The following is a 15852-nucleotide window of genomic DNA, read 5'->3' on the forward strand; positions in this document are numbered from 1 at the left end:
GGTCATTGCGTATTCGACCCTAATGAGAGTCACCGGGAGATTTATTTCCGTCGTAACAAGTTATAGGTTGTTCACAGTGAGTTGCATCAGAAATACCGTTCGATTGTCATACGCAGTGAATCACAAATCGTCCCCCTACTGACGTAATCATCAACGTCACCACTAAACATTGCGACAAGGAGCTGTAAGGTACCTTAAGTCGAGGTACATTCAAAGATCAAATAAAGGGTAACCAGAAGTCCTTATAAGGCGGACCTTTTTTAAAAGGAGGTAATAAAATACAACAACCGGACAAAAAATGGTTTTTGGCCCTAATTAAAGCCATGAAGTAAGTAAGTACAAAAATTTTTGATTGAAAGTAAAAACTGGATCAGTGGCGTAGGCAGCCAAAAATTTTGGGAGGGGCCAAATAATTTGTTGTCTTATACAACGTTTTGCTAACGCTCGGCGTGCTTTTACCAAACACGTAACGACAGCCAAACGTTTTATAGATTTATTCCATGTCTGCACAACTATAAAAAGCATGGATTTCGGCTTACAATTTGGTGACAGAAGTCATTTTTAGTAATTTGTATATTCCTTTGATAGTTGAGAGACGAAACCACAATGATGAGGGACGAAACTACACTAAATTGAAGTTTATTAATGTACAGCTTTGAAAATTTGGGAGGGGCCATGGCCCCTTTGGCCCCTCCCTGGCTACGCTACTGAACTGGATATCACTTTTACAAGAAACAACTTGTTTTGAATCATTTCAATATTTTTCAGTAAAGGACATCTAAACTTTAGAACGAAGCCGTTTCGGAAAACAACTGTTCAAAAATGTACTTGCTCTGGATTAGTAACGATCTAAACAATTTATTCTTGTTACCTTAAGCTTGAACTGTCAAAACTGGCCGAGCGACCTTTCGTGCTATAAACCATCGTCGAGCGGGGGCGTTTCGTAGGCGTGGCACTAAGCGGCGAGCGAAGAGGTGCGCCACCTGGCGAGCGCGTAGGGCTCTCCTCTATACTGTCAGCGGAGTCGAAAGAAAAGTGCGCGGGGTCCAATTCACGCGAAGGCGACAACTTGTTTGGATTTATTGAAAACCGACGGGTCATGTTCCCAACACGGTCCCTCACGGAACGTCGAAGACTTGGCTTTCTCATACTCACAGAAGACATCGTTTTGTTCGTTTTTGTAGATTAGCAGTCAATATAATATCATGGTGTTTGAATTTAGGTTAATTCACAATTCGCTACAGTTTCTGTGGTCTTGTTTTGAAATCAGAAAACAGAATTGACGTTAGCAACTTAAACTGTAACAAAACAGCAAACTACAAATTTGTAAAGCGTTTTTCATTTATCGGCATCAAATACCATCGGGCATACATTTATTGATCGTTGAAACTTTAGCCAAATTAGAAAAGGGAATCATTTATAATTTATACATGCAATAAATCGTTCCCCAAGCCTCACAAAGTTTACATAACAGAAAATAAGACAGGTGCCCCAAAACCTTAAACATATCTTCACTATTATTAAACATCATAGTGGTGGAATTTTTTTTCATTCATTTTCTTTGAGGCTTAAAAAACTGGACTTGTTTGTATTTCTGTGTACTACAAGCTCGATTAAACATTTCTTGGCCTCTAAGGATCTTTCAAACAAAGATCATATTGGAGGCTAAGTAACGGGTTATGGATGGTCAATTTACTTCTTTGAACGACTGCAGCAGAGCATACTTCATGCAGACCAATTTCACCATAGATCTAAAAACTGCACTTACAGAACATACAACTGATTGTGACTTGCTTTAAAGACCCTCCAGTCTCCATAAATGGTATTCAAACCCTACTGACACTACACAACAATTTGTACACCATCGGTCTTTAGCCCTATTTCCTGAACTAGCGTATTGCGACTAATCACTAAAGCATATCTAGCAATTGAACACTTGTTTATTGCACTGACGATGTCGTCTGACTGCTCATCACATATGACGCATACATATCTACCTGACAGTGCATTATAACGCGGTACATTGCTGTTTGGGCGCAATTGCAACCCAGCATGAGCCAATCAATGAGTCAGGTATAGCCTTCCATCACTGTAGCTTGTTATTATTGTGGATGACACAGCTACCGTAGCATGCCAAACAGAGACGAACGGTATCCTGGACGGAATTAACTCCTAAAGGCGTGTGTATCTATGTAGTTCCGGTACGCAAGACACAACGCTGCTATGGGCCAGTTTGCTATGCGCTGTTACGCAAAGATGTAACCCTAGAGATACTGCGAAAACGATGGTCGTTTGAAATACGCAATGTATGTCATTTTTCTTGTTAAATCCTGATAATTATGTCTGTATGAATACGACATCACATTAACAGTGTGTGTATTAGCATTGTAGTGGAAAATGCCGGTCTTGTTGCCACAGCTATGGTGCGTTTTACATAAGATGACCAATATTAACTTGGCTAGGAACATGCAGCACAAGAATACAAGAATCAAAGCAAAACGCTTTAGCATTTATCCTAATGAAAAGTATTGAATAAACAAATAAATACCAAGCACGTGTGGATTAGGCATAGAGCAAATTACATTTATTCTAGACTCTAGAGCAGTAATTGTCGATTTTTACGCTTTGAAATTACTAAACGGGTTTTGTATTCATTCAATTAAACCGCATTGCTTTTACAAGCGCACAGTATTGTTTACATCAGGGGTCTCAAACACGCGGCCCGCGAAAGGAACTTTTAGAAGATATGTGTTTTACGCGGACGGAAGACCCTGTAAAACCAATGAGTTTACATGATATAATCATTCTTTGATAGTGGTATTTGCAACGTTTAAATGACATGATCGAAATAGTTCATCTTTAGAATCAGCAATTGCAATTATTGCGTCATTTTTTTCATTGTTGTGTCACTGCATGCCATTGTTTCCACACAAAACAATATAGCAGAGTTGGCTCTTTTACTTTGCTACACTGTATATTTGTTTGTTATTTACTACAATATTGTTTTTTAACAAAGATAATAGGAATAATGAACATTTCTCTTTTTAATCACGCAACATGTTTGTTGTCATGTTACACTGTAACAAATGTTTCGATAGTGTGGCCCTCGACTTACTTAAAAGTTTGTTTTTGGCCCTCAAAGCAGTTTGAGTTTGATACCCCTGGTTTACATCTTCGTGTTTTAGCAAAAAAATATAAAAAAACGCAAAAATCATATGAATTAATCAATGGTTGGCAAGAAATGCTGTATATATAAATACAAGGTTCTGTATCCTATCATCTATGTCATAGATTAAGTCTATGCTTCACGAAACCATGATCTACAACATCACACGAGTATTAGCACGATTTTTTGGCGTGCAAGCAACAACTTCCACTAAACCTAGACTCGTCAAACTTAACAGCGTTCACTAATATCACGAGGCCTACTTGTCGAAAACAAGCAACTTGGGACAATTTTCCATACGCAGTGTCCTAAAATTAGGTGACCAATATTTTTTCTCAGAATGACTTCGGTCTGTTAAACATATGAAAATCTATGACACATTTTCTCAACATAGTTTCCAAGAAATTGAATAGCAGTAACAGCATTCGCGTCAACACCGTAATTCTTTAATTATGAAAGGATAAGTATTTCATAACAATGCCCATTCTAGAACGACCTTATAATCACATTTCATTCTCTTTTGAAATTGTACCTTATGGATTATGATCGTTGTGACTTTTAGTACATACAACCCAACTAAACGACAAAAGCAAATAAATGCACGCCAATAACAATATATTTGCCAAAAACAACATTGTTTAGTTTATATATTAAGCCTGGCAGCAACAGCTTATAAATACAAGTCAAACTATTCAAAAAACTACAGCTACATCACACTAGCCCAATCTGGTGCTGAAAAACCTTTAAAGTTCACCGGGGGAAAAAAGAAAGTAAAGCACAAGTCCATTTCCTTCTCGTGACAATTAACTAAGCTACGAAATGGCGCGCATAATCTCGTGGGTCTTGCACTTTCCAGTTCAACCTATGATAAGTGAACTAAACCTGCCTTCCATTAGAACTAATCCAACTCCCACGCGTAAACCGCCTTCCCAGAAAACACCAACGCCATTGGAAGCATTCCATAATGATTAATGAACTAAACATTTGTGTACAACAATGTACTGTTTTGTAAAGCATGAGGTGAAACCAGGCTATTTTATACCCAGGAGGCCTGACCTGCCTTCCATTATAACTAATACAACTCTCACGCGTCAACCGCCTTCCCAGAAAACACCAACGCCATTGCAAGCATTCCATAATGAACTAAACAATTGTGTGCAGCAATGTACTGTTTTGTAAAGCATGAGGTAAAACCGGGCTGTTCTGTACGCAGAAGGCCTTTTGCTGTTATTGCGATGTCGCCTTATGTGAAGCGAATACTGTTCGGACGGCGTTTCCTGATGCTGGTCTGTTCTCTATTGTGACTCAGTGCGACGTGTGATCAAGCTGCGGCCGCTGATGTTGATGCCACGCAATGACTGATCTCTACTCCCACCAAGCGGATTTCCCTAGTTGTTGTTTTATGCAAATTTATTTTGCCTTGTATTGCATGGCGGGTTTTGGCTCAGTTGCATCATAGCCAATGTTAAAAAATTAATACTGAAATCAGTCATTATGAACATAATTTGGTTGGCAGTAACAATTAAAACTATTGTTGGGACATACAAAATAATATTTAAAAATCTTATTTACAATTTGCCTTGAAGGGTGTTAAATATGTCTAAATAGCCAATGTTGAAAATTTAATACATAAGCAATTACGAACAAAACTTGGTTGGCGGTAATAATAAAACTACTGCTGAGATCATAAAAGACCTGTATATGTATAAAAGCATGTTTGAAAATCTAATTACCAAGTTGCCTTCAAGGGAGGTTAAATATGTCTCATCGGGCTATAACATTTTTTTTAGTATAAAGTGAATTCAATTTGCCTTATGTGAACTACATACAGCGTAAAAAACTAGCGATGGGCACTGACTAAGGTAGGAAAACAATGGGCACTGACTAAGGTAGGGTTCGAAAGGTAAAAAACAATAGGTTACCACTAGCTGTAAAATGCACTTTTGAGCTTCACCGCTAAACAATGGACCTTATGCAAGTCTTCCGATACAATGCATTATTAGTACCATCAGCTGCACACGAATACTTGACAAATACTTGGTGGGCCACAAACAATAGCAATTTCGGCTTTGAGGCAAATGTTGGTGTTGGGTATAAATGTGGTTTGTAGGTGTAATAGTGTAGCCGAAATCACTGGGGATTTAAAATGCAATAAATATTTAATATGACAAGCCGTTTAGACTAACAACAACGAAATTCTAAAATTGCTGAATATTGTACCACTATGAAGTCAACGGGATCGTAGTACACAGTAAAACTCGGTTAATCAAGACCAGTTTGGACCCAAAAAATTGTGCGGATTAGGCGAAAATCCGGATTAACCGATGTCGATTATTTTTTTTACAAATCATTTGTACCTCGAATGTGTCCGAATTAGGCAAAGGTTTACTGTATTACTGTTGAAGCTAAAACTACAATCCTCTTGGTGTACTACAACATAAAAGGCAAAACATTGTCGTAGATGTATAAAGTAGCATGTACGCCTTGGTTCAAGGTGGCCTAATATGTCGGAAGCAGCACCACTTAAACATAATAAAGTTATATTTGCGGCGGTTTAATGGGCGGATCAAATTACCCTCTGCGCATATGAGAATCACGTTCAACGCCATTTGCATTTGACAGCGGTTTGGCCATTAAGGCAATCCGCAATTGATCGACGCAACCTATGGGAATTGGTCGCATAAGATCAAAGCAACAATATGCGACGCATTCCGACAGTCCTGCAACTAAGCCATCTGTTAAAATGCGTGCTATGTGCGCCAAAAGTGCAGAGTCAATTTATGTGACTTGACACAACGTTTCCTGTCCGAAAGCCTACACTGCTGTATGTAAATCCTTAATCCCTAAGCTTTCTGCAACTACTAACAGCAGCACCACAAATGTTAGTTCTAAAGTGCCTTGTAAGAAATAGCCAAAACCTAACTAATACCTTACAAAAGAAGGTAAATCGATTTTTAAACACAATTTGCCGAAGAACCGCGCCCTTGTCCGAAATAATCTTCATCTCATTATCTTGCACCGCGACACACATAGGGGCTGTGAAAACTCGGGTGCTTGCCAATTTGTGGTCTGTTGTTGCTATATTGGACGGCCTTGCTCCTTGTGACAAGTTCACAAAGGAGGATATGGAATTACAAAACCAAACTAAGCAAGCATTTGTTGAAATCATTCCAGATTGTTTACAATTTCCGATAAACAAACAAATCGAAAGTGAATAAAAGCTGCACGTGAAATATTTATATCGGTTTTACAAACAAACAACTTGATTGCAGTCAATTTGAGTGCTCGTTATGTCAAGACAACCATAAAAATACATCTATACGTCAGTGCACACCTAACAGCAGTTAAAACCAATGATATGTATTGCACGCAGAATGCATCAAAAAATGGCTTGATTCGGTATAAGCCTCAAGTTCGCCTGACGCTGACATAATGGAATCTGTGCTAAAATGATCAAAAACATAAAAAGTCATTGCTTACCAAACTACACAGCCACAATTGGGCTTATCTTTCTTTTAACCGATACCCCAAAACCGCATGTACTAAACTATAACGTCTGAAAACACATGCTCAATTAGGCTTTGCTACCTGTTTTCCACAATACCGTGTTTTTGTGGTTGAAAATCAGCGGTAAATTGGGCGTGCAATTCAAGGGTGTTATAATGTCAACGGATGGGACCAATGCGTACGTCACTCTCACGATTGGGTCGTAGAGGCGAGATAACAGAGCCCGTTTAAGCAAAGGAAACTGTTTGCAGCCAGTTTTGAAGGCAGTCGCCTGTACGCAGCCCTTCCAGGAAATTGTACATTGTTTTACTGGAGCTTGTGCACTGGCCTGCTGTGAGCGACTGGGCAAAGCAGCTAAGTACCAACTTGACTGTACAAAAATATTCCATACACCAGTGGGTCATGTGGTTTCGTTTCGTCGCAAAATGAATATAGCGTACTGAAATAACTCCATCATCAGACCAAAACAATGTAACATCCAACTGCATCAGATTGGCATGTCAACTTTAAAGAAAATGCAATGCAAGTCCACTGCAATCATTTGAACTAATTGCAACGTTTAGTGCCCGAGATGCAGCGGATAGGCCACTTACTTTGCGTGGAAAAAATCTCCTTTCTGTTGATCTGTAACAGTGGTCCTATAAAGCTTTTCTTATATTCCTCACTTACAATCAGTTACAGCAGCATATTCTTGCGTATTGTTGACATTTCTACTGGTACTTGTTTTACATGTTAAATAAAAAACCAAAAAAAAAGCATTTTTTATCCCAAGCTTTTTCTCCCCATTCTGTATGTCACTAATTTTCGCCTAAGAATTCAAAATTACTCCCTTACTAAGCCAAGTGGTGCCCTTTTAAAAACCACTGGCCTAAAGACTCTTCAGCCTAACAATCTTTGTAGCCGTATACACCTTATAAGGTGTTTCACAAACAAATAATACCTCCTTAAATGTAATATTTACCTTTATATTTTTATTGTCGCACTGGCGATACGATTAGAGCCCCATACAAACTGGCAGTATGGTTTTATTGGCCATTTCTTACTTTTAAGGGTTTACTATATTCACGCCAACTCGATTTGAAGAGCACCACAATAGCTCTTGATTTTGAGCGGATGACATACTAGTGTTTTGATACGTGGTTTGATAAGTGCCACTTATAAATTCCCCGCACAAGTTAAACGTTTAAAAATTTCCTATTTATTGGTTGTAAATTTCTGGTTGATTTGATACTAACGATTTTGCGTTGGTTTGCACTTTGAGTAAATGTCGAACTTTCTAAATAACAGTTTTTGTTGAACATTAAGTCATTCATCTTTAATGTTATGTTAAGATTGAATCAATAAGCATAAGGCTCTTTATCCAGCAAGCAACGATTCTAGTTTAATGTTTGAAGTATACTGTAATAGCATTTGTGCAACTATGATCGTAGAAAATCGCAAATTGTACAAAAAACCTTAGATGTTAACGAGCACACAATAGACTGTCTGACAACAAGTTGAAATTGTACAAAAACCAGAAAAAAACACATTTTAATTCACATACTTACAATGTATTGGAAGTCATGTAGCATGCAGTCAAAATCCACTATCGAAAGCCTCAAATTTATAGTCGATCGCAGCATATGTAACTTATTCCATGCAGAAACAACCACAACTTCAGAAACGTTGGTTCAGCAATCGATCACAAAGTGGTACTGCAACCGTTTTTTCGGTCGACATTTGGAAACAGCGTTAGCGCGCGGGTTTAATGTAAGAGACCCGGAAACGCTTCAGTCCCGCCTACCACTTCCAAAAAAATATTTTCGAACTGCAAACAATAACGGGTTGTCGCATACAACCCGTGCAATAGCGTCATATGACAACAGTATGACTAACTGAAGCCCTGCCTGATTGAACTTCCCAGTTATGCAAGGCCAGGAAATAAAGCTAGAAGACTTTGTTTCAACTCTAATACATCACAACTGTTTTGCCAATGCGTTCAGGCTTTACGTTGAAGGCAATGATACATTTTTAACAGTAAATATCGTGATTCAAATTTATGAACACAATTAGTCATTCATTATTATTATCCATTTAAGACATATTTCGCCTTTACAGCATCATCGGTACTTTATTCAAATAGAACGAGTAAATATCCTGTTTAGTGGGTTCTGATGGGATTCTCAACAGACCGAAACACATATTTATATTTTTTTGGTGGATAGCGCACCAAAAAACATAAATTTCCATCTTAACTGGCAAGAAAATGCCACGCAAACACACAGAGGACAGACGCTTGCTTTTACCAGCAACAATCGATCAACCTCAGTCTAATTGAAAACTTACTTGTTGCCACGAGCCTGACGAGACTTCGACCCCGGAAAGCGGACGCTTTTCATGCGCTTGATCTTTTTCAACTGATCCCCGGCATTCCCAGCGGCAGCGTCAAAGAGCGCTCCCATCTTAACCTTCTGGGCCACAGCTTTTGATATTTGCTTGCGCAGCATCTCCTTGTTACGTTTACTCTTTACCTCTTTGCCATTTACAGGCGAAGTACTAGGTGTGGTGGTAAACGACACCAAAGAAGCGGTTTCAGGGTTAATTTCAGCCTCGGCGGCTACATCATCGTCTTCCAGAGCCCAGTCTATGGAGCTGCGGCCATCCGAGAGGGCGCTGCTAAAAGAAATACAGTCCAGAGCCAAGGTGCTGTTTGACTTTCTTCCGAGGGTGTAGTCATAGGGATCGCCATCACTGTCATCGATGTACGCCATAGAGTCAATTGATTTAGCATCGACGTTGCGGCTTGGTGTCGACCCTTCATCCTTCTCAGCCAGTGAGCTGTCCCGAGAGACAGGTTTCACATCGAAATCCAACTCGCATACGTCGTGTTCTGGCGTAGGGTGTGGTGTTCCGGGCAAAAGACGTCGACTTATATCCAGCTGGCAACGACCGCCGCTCGCTAGAGCCTCGGCACGTTCATTACCAAACGCCGACTCGATGATTTCCTGCAGTTCAGAGCTGATACTGCTTGGACGATCCGCGCTGTTTTCAGAGTCAGTAGAACCGGTAACGTTCCTTGATTTACTTCGTTTAGGCTTCGGTGGTGGCGAGCGGGGCCGTCGACCCAAGTTTTTAGCGTAAACTGCGAATTCGGATGTTCCTTGGGCGCCAGCGCCTTCTGGTATCAAATCAAACACCCCTTCAGCCTTGTTAGAGTTCTCGTCAAGCGAGATTTTGTCCTCCATGGGGTCGCCGAACGATTTTTTTCTGTCGAACACTGTAAGCACTGAATCGAGCAGGTTGCTGTTGGTGTCTTCGTGGGCTGGCGTCTCGATTGAGCTATTATCCATAGTGTTCCTCAACGGACTGGCAAACACAGCTGCCATAGGGAAAAAAGGACACAGCCTCTTCACATGGATTACTCAACGGGCTCTTTAAAGTCAACCTATAGCATACCTATGCTGCTGGAGTTGAGATCTACGCAAGAGGAAATTAATAGTGTATCCAAGAACGGAAGCAAGACCTTCCAAAATAGCAGCCAGTCACCTTACAACTAACCTGATTCGCGCTAAGACTCATCAGTTCCCAGCGCCCGGAACTGCGCCAAACAATCAGCCTACTGACACTAGCAATAAGAATTAACTATCGAGAATACCCGTATAGCGTCACAATGTATTTTGGGATCGACATCGACGTGGTACATTGCCGTGCGGCGTGCGCTAACATTAAGACTTGTGGCCTAATAAAGATTGTTGAAGCCTCCGTGCCCGAATGATCCCTGGAAAGTCGCAAACTCCAAATTACTCTTTCCCGTTAAACTGCGCTGAAACGGTCACGATCGCGGTTTAACGTCTAACTCGTGATAAAGAACATTTAAAAAAGCATAACCAGCTGACAGACTTTACGTATTGTTGCCTTTATGCTATTGCGTAAGTTAACCGTTTTTAGTACCCGCAACAAAGCAGCTCTTAAATCCCAGATCTATTGGCCAAAATTTCAGGTTAAAAATCGTTTTCAACGAGATCTGTGCATTTGCCCATTGCCTTTTTAAATTTTGTGTTGTTTTATATACACACGTAAAAGTACTTACTCTCAACGAATTAACTCACATTTTCCAATTTCAATATTGGACTTTGAAACACAATTCACGGTTTAAAAGATTCTTACAAGAAACAAACAAGCCAATATATTTGTAGAACATGACGACATGACGTTCCGACAGTAACTTTGCTGTCGAAAAGCGAAAATGTTATATACAAACATATTAACTTGTTTGTTTCTTACAAGAAACATTGGGCTGTTGTAGCACAAAACTAACTCTATTCTGCAAGCCTATGTATTGAAGACTACTTTACATCACTAGCACAAGCAATCTGTCACTGTCCAGCAATCTGGTCTGGAATCTACACCAATTAGCCTCACTTGACTGACCACTCACTGACTGCTCTGTCCCGCTGGTGAACGTACCCTACAAAACAGCAGGCGTCTGGGTATTGTTGCCTTTAAGACGCGTATTGCCGGTGACCTACAAGTATTCGCCCGCACAATTGCTTACCAGTTTCCCGACTAGTCTCACAAAAGCGCTCTTGAGGCAGTGGGGAAAGTTGACGTCGCGGGCATTCGGCAAGAGTCGTGATTGTTTTCCCCATAAAAGTCGGGAAAGGCTCGGTTACGTCACGGCGCACGTCACAAGGGAAGCGGGCGCATCGCGTTCACAACAAACGAGTTTAGTTTTGACTGAGTTGAATTAGTTTCATACATCAAAATCAACTAGCCTTTTAACAAGACTTAATTAGCATTTAGTCCCGAAACAGCTAATTTTATTTCTGACCTAGTTTGGTTGTTTTTTTTCTAACTTTTTTGTTATTTACAAGGCCAACTTGACTTTGAGTGTCGAGCTAGTTTTAAGCACGAATCAGTTAGCTTTTTTGAAATGGTGTGATTATTCACAAAATTCCGAAAAACGCTAAGCAATTCATCTTTTTGCAATGGCGTAATTAATATTAAAATCCAAGTGTTCCGAAAAAAGCTAAATTTGATTTTGATTTAACTTGATCGCTTTATCTTCAAACGGAGAACGGCTTTTTTAGGTGGAACATTCTGCTGAAATTTTTAAGATTTTTTTGATTTTGTCAAAAAAAGCTTATTTTTCTAAAAAATAACTTTGAAACAAGCTAATTTTGATTAAAAACGGATAATTTTGGAAAAAGCTAATTTTGATTCTGACCTAACTTGATCGCGCTTTCGTATGACTGCTATTTTAGGTCGAACAATGCGCTGAAAATTTTCAAGGCAAACTAGACTTGGATGACGTAGTTATCTGTGATTGACACGTAGTTCGACTCATGGGAAAAGACAACGTAGATATGTTGGACTGCGTGAACCCCCTGTGCGCAAACATTCATCCAATTGCTTCGCGATCGTGAGATTTTTTATTCGACAAGGGATTTGAGGTATTGAACTTCGTACGTTTGTGATTTTTCTCTCAGTTTCTGCGTGAGCGTCGCGCGGCCAAGAGAGCAATGCTGTCGTTTTTATCGATTAGTCCGGCAAATCTGGTGTCTGGCAAGCGATCGATTTCCTGCACATTTTCCCTTAACTGCTAAAGTCTGGCCTGCCTGTTGGAATTCGCTCACTGTATGGTTGTTTTAGGGTTACAATAAATTCAAGAACTTGAAAACTAAACTAATTTTTCACAACTGTAATCCAGTAAACAAAATATGTGAATTAACTGATTTGTCACAACTGTAAACAAAATTGGTAAACATGAATAATTTTTCATCACTGTAAATTTGTAAACAAACTTTACAAACCCAAATATGTTTTTCACAACTGTAGTCTTTTCATCATTTGAACACATGGAAAATTTGTGTACTATAAAACATTGACAAATTAGTACAAAGGTCAAATAAAAAACGACAGTAAAGGGACTACCCCTTCGTCATAATCTGTCAACTAAAACGTTGTAAGCTCAAAAACAACACGCTTCAACTGAATGGGTCTGTTTTGAATGATAACAACGCATCATTACTTTTCTAAATTTCTAAGCTCGTTCTGACAGCAAATGTAGTGGGCCTAACAACACGTCATATATGACTAACGGCGCACATTTGCCTGTGTATCACACTCCGTTATATTCTAATCTGTCCATTACCAACTGCAAACCTAAACGACTGTCTGCTTATGTGGCCTCAAATAACATAATCAGCGCCACACTGTCGCGTCTGTGTCTGCACCATGCACTCCGACTAACAGAAGCTATGTCGGATCTTAGCGACAGTCGTAGCTGCACGGCAAGCCCCATTACGCAGAGCCGCGTAAATAAATCGCGCATCGTCGCGTAACTGCACGAGCGGAAGTGAATAAAGGAGCAACGTTCTGACACCCTTTGTAAGCGTATTAAGCCGGCGGTGGTACCCGAAGTGCCGAGTTTAAGGCTTGTATACTTGCATCGCGACAACGAAACAACAACTAGCGTCAGCTGCTAGCGAAGAATCGATGTGCTGTCGAAATTTGAGGTCGTAAATCACAATTTAAGTGTCTTTGACAAAAGGAAAACTATTGGCTCTTGTAATGTCGTAAATCAGCCCAACTAATGACAATTGAAAGCGCAAGATGAAAATTGAAAAATTATATTTTCCTAATTTGGATGTAGATCAAGTCTGACGTTCTTAACTTTATTTGCAGATTTCAATACTGTTAAAATTAAACAACTTAAATATATTTCTGCGGGTACAAACTACTTCATTTATTTTTTCGATTCCTACTTAAATATGGACTAATGATGTCACTTAATTAGGCGAAACTGATGGCATCAGCAATTTGCGATAGGCATACGATACGCACAATGATTCAAGAGTGCTGAAAATTAAGACTGTTTTATTTTTCGTGTATGAAAGAGTATATGAAACCGGAATAGGCATATACGCACAATGATTCAAGAGTGCTGAAATTTTCGACTGTTTTATTTTTCGTGTATGAAAGAGTATATGAAACCGGAATCGTCTGTCGTGAGTATTTGTGATTTACGACTATTTCTATTCTACTACGTCTTTGATTAAAACGATCACTTAAAACGATCACTGAAGCCACATAAGATCCCTTCATAGGCTAAACTTTCACACCAAAATTGCATCTCCTAACATACTGATTCTTAACTCGTTTCAGGCCATGTAGCAACAGTTCAATTAAATAAATAACGTTGGTCAGTCCATTGTTAACTAAGGATAAAGAAAGCATCCACAACAAGCATATAGGCTTGAAATGCATTCCGAGGAGTGACATCAAACAATTGACAGCTAACAATAGAACGCCAATAACTTGGATAAGCTTTTTTCGTCCTAAATATATACAATAAATTCTATGCAATTATTTTCAGTTTAACACCATATATAATTAACGTCCTATGAACCATCTGAAAAATCATCATGGACAATCAGCTGAGAACCACTGTCCTAACAATATGGTTTTAACACTGCCTCTTGGTTACACCTAAACTTCAGTAATCTCATTTCAAGGCACCAGCATGTGCATCTGATCCTATCACATCTCATACAGTGACGGCAATTTCCTTTCAGTTACGCATAGGAACAAACAAGCAGACGTCAACAACAAGAAACGCGTGGACGCATGCCAGCGCAGCACTTGCTGACGGGACGATCAAACCTAAGAACACGGAAACAATACCAAGGTCTGTGTTGGTGAACATATATCCGCTGGTCTGACTTCACGGCAGTAAGTCCTGCATCGTAAAGCATCTCTGAGCTGCATCGATTATGTATACGACACCTGTTCATGATGTAATTAAAACCTGGCGTTTTAGAACACGCGCAAGGAGCTTGTAAGATACGCTTGTTTCTCGCTGTTTTACGAGAGAATTACTGATCGCCCCACCCGTTATTGTAGTGGCTGGAACGAGGTGTAACGGGATAGGGCCGGGTTAGGTTTCGATAAAGTGCGGTTTTAGTGGTTATAACTCGGTAGCTTGCTAGTTTAAACCGTTGCGCTCCATTCACAACTCCCTGAATGTTGCTGTAGCTGGGACTGAAAACCGCGCTGGCGCCAACGAGTTGTTGCAAATACAAATTGAAGCCACAATACAAATAAAGTTGGTGAGATTTTTACGAGGCATTTCCACAGTGGTAATTGGAAAATAACAATAGCAAGTGATTTCACATAAAAAGATCTTTAATGTTGGATTATAAACGACCTAGTATTGATAACACTTCCAGAGTAATTGACAGTTCAATAAAGAGCCGGGCGTCATAGGTAAACCAATTATTTCGGAAGGAAAGGCGTCATAGACCTGATAAACAGCCTACACTGATATGTGTTAGAAAAACAAAACACACGACAACAAACATGGCGATCACTGGATGCGTGGCGCCCTCCACCGGATCTTTGGCAACAAATTAAAACCAACCTGTACTTTGTGCCTACATCAATACCTCAAATGCATTTAGCAAAGGTAAGTTTCAAGATCATTAAGCAACGCAGTTCACAGCAAGTCAAGTCAGGCCATGGAACGAAACTGCCTACTTCCTATTTAAAATTAAAATTAATTTTGATTTTTTGAATTTTTTGCAACTCATGTTAAAGAGTTTAAGTAAAAAAAACAAGCTTCAGAGACAAAATAGATTTCCACACCAACCCAAGAGTTTTACATAGTGGTAATATTGCTCAACAATGTCAAAAGTGTAAATATGAAAAAGTCTCATTATCGCGAAAAAGATAGAAAAATGCATACAACCAAGAAAACATAGCGGCACAAGCCCAAATCAAGGACATTTCCTAAAAATAAGGACAATTATATGTTCTAAGACGCTGTTTATCTAAATCTTTAAACAAATCATACACAAATAGGCACGGTATGGTAAACTGGCCTATATAGTGTTACCACACCCCATTTGCAACAGTCAAAAAATCAAAAAATTAACTTACACTGTGTAGTAGTCCCTATCCTCTGCTATTCCTCCTGTAGATGCGCTTCGTCCCAACTTTCCAAAGCAGCCAGCGGATAAAAAAGGGTTTAGCATACTGGACGAGTTATTTCGTTGCATACTGCGGGGTGTCTGCATATTTCATTCAGCGAAAATCGTTATTCCAATTTAAACCTGGACAAGATTGCGTGCTGGCATGGCGCACTTAAAGCCAGAATGTAGAGATAGATAAGTCGTTGTCTTGGCTGATAGGTCTTTAGT

At 39.6% G+C, this 15852-nt stretch overlaps 1 protein-coding gene and 1 long non-coding RNA gene across 6 annotated transcripts in view; one reads left to right on the top strand and one right to left on the bottom strand.

Annotated features, from left to right (window-relative positions):
• The window catches only part of LOC145237721 (uncharacterized), a 52378-nt gene extending 36582 nt beyond the window's left edge, over nucleotides 1-15796 (bottom strand). Inside the window, exon 1 of one of the 4 annotated variants that reach the window (XM_080100690.1) lies at nucleotides 15593-15796. In XM_080100690.1, the coding sequence (XP_079956816.1) occupies nucleotides 15593-15729 (137 nt within the window). In that variant the 5' untranslated portion in view covers nucleotides 15730-15796. Of the gene's footprint in view, nucleotides 1-871; nucleotides 1226-8220; nucleotides 8253-8998; nucleotides 10130-15592 lie in introns of those variants that run through there. The other 3 variants (XM_080100687.1, XM_080100691.1, XM_080100689.1) reach the window with 3 other exon arrangements.
• On the top strand, nucleotides 13410-14496 carry LOC145237723 (uncharacterized). 2 transcript variants are annotated; one of them, XR_013862019.1, is made up of 2 exons: nucleotides 13410-13662; nucleotides 14170-14496. It is a non-coding gene; the product is annotated as an uncharacterized LOC145237723 (long non-coding RNA). The 2 variants fall into 2 exon arrangements; XR_013862020.1 differs by having other exon boundaries at nucleotides 14230-14496.
• Nucleotides 15797-15852: the final 56 nt, after the last annotated feature.

Source organism: Phallusia mammillata, chromosome 7 (genome assembly GCF_965637545.1).
Source record: "Phallusia mammillata chromosome 7, kaPhaMamm4.hap1.1, whole genome shotgun sequence".
Classification (NCBI taxonomy): Eukaryota; Metazoa; Chordata; class Ascidiacea; order Phlebobranchia; family Ascidiidae; genus Phallusia; species Phallusia mammillata.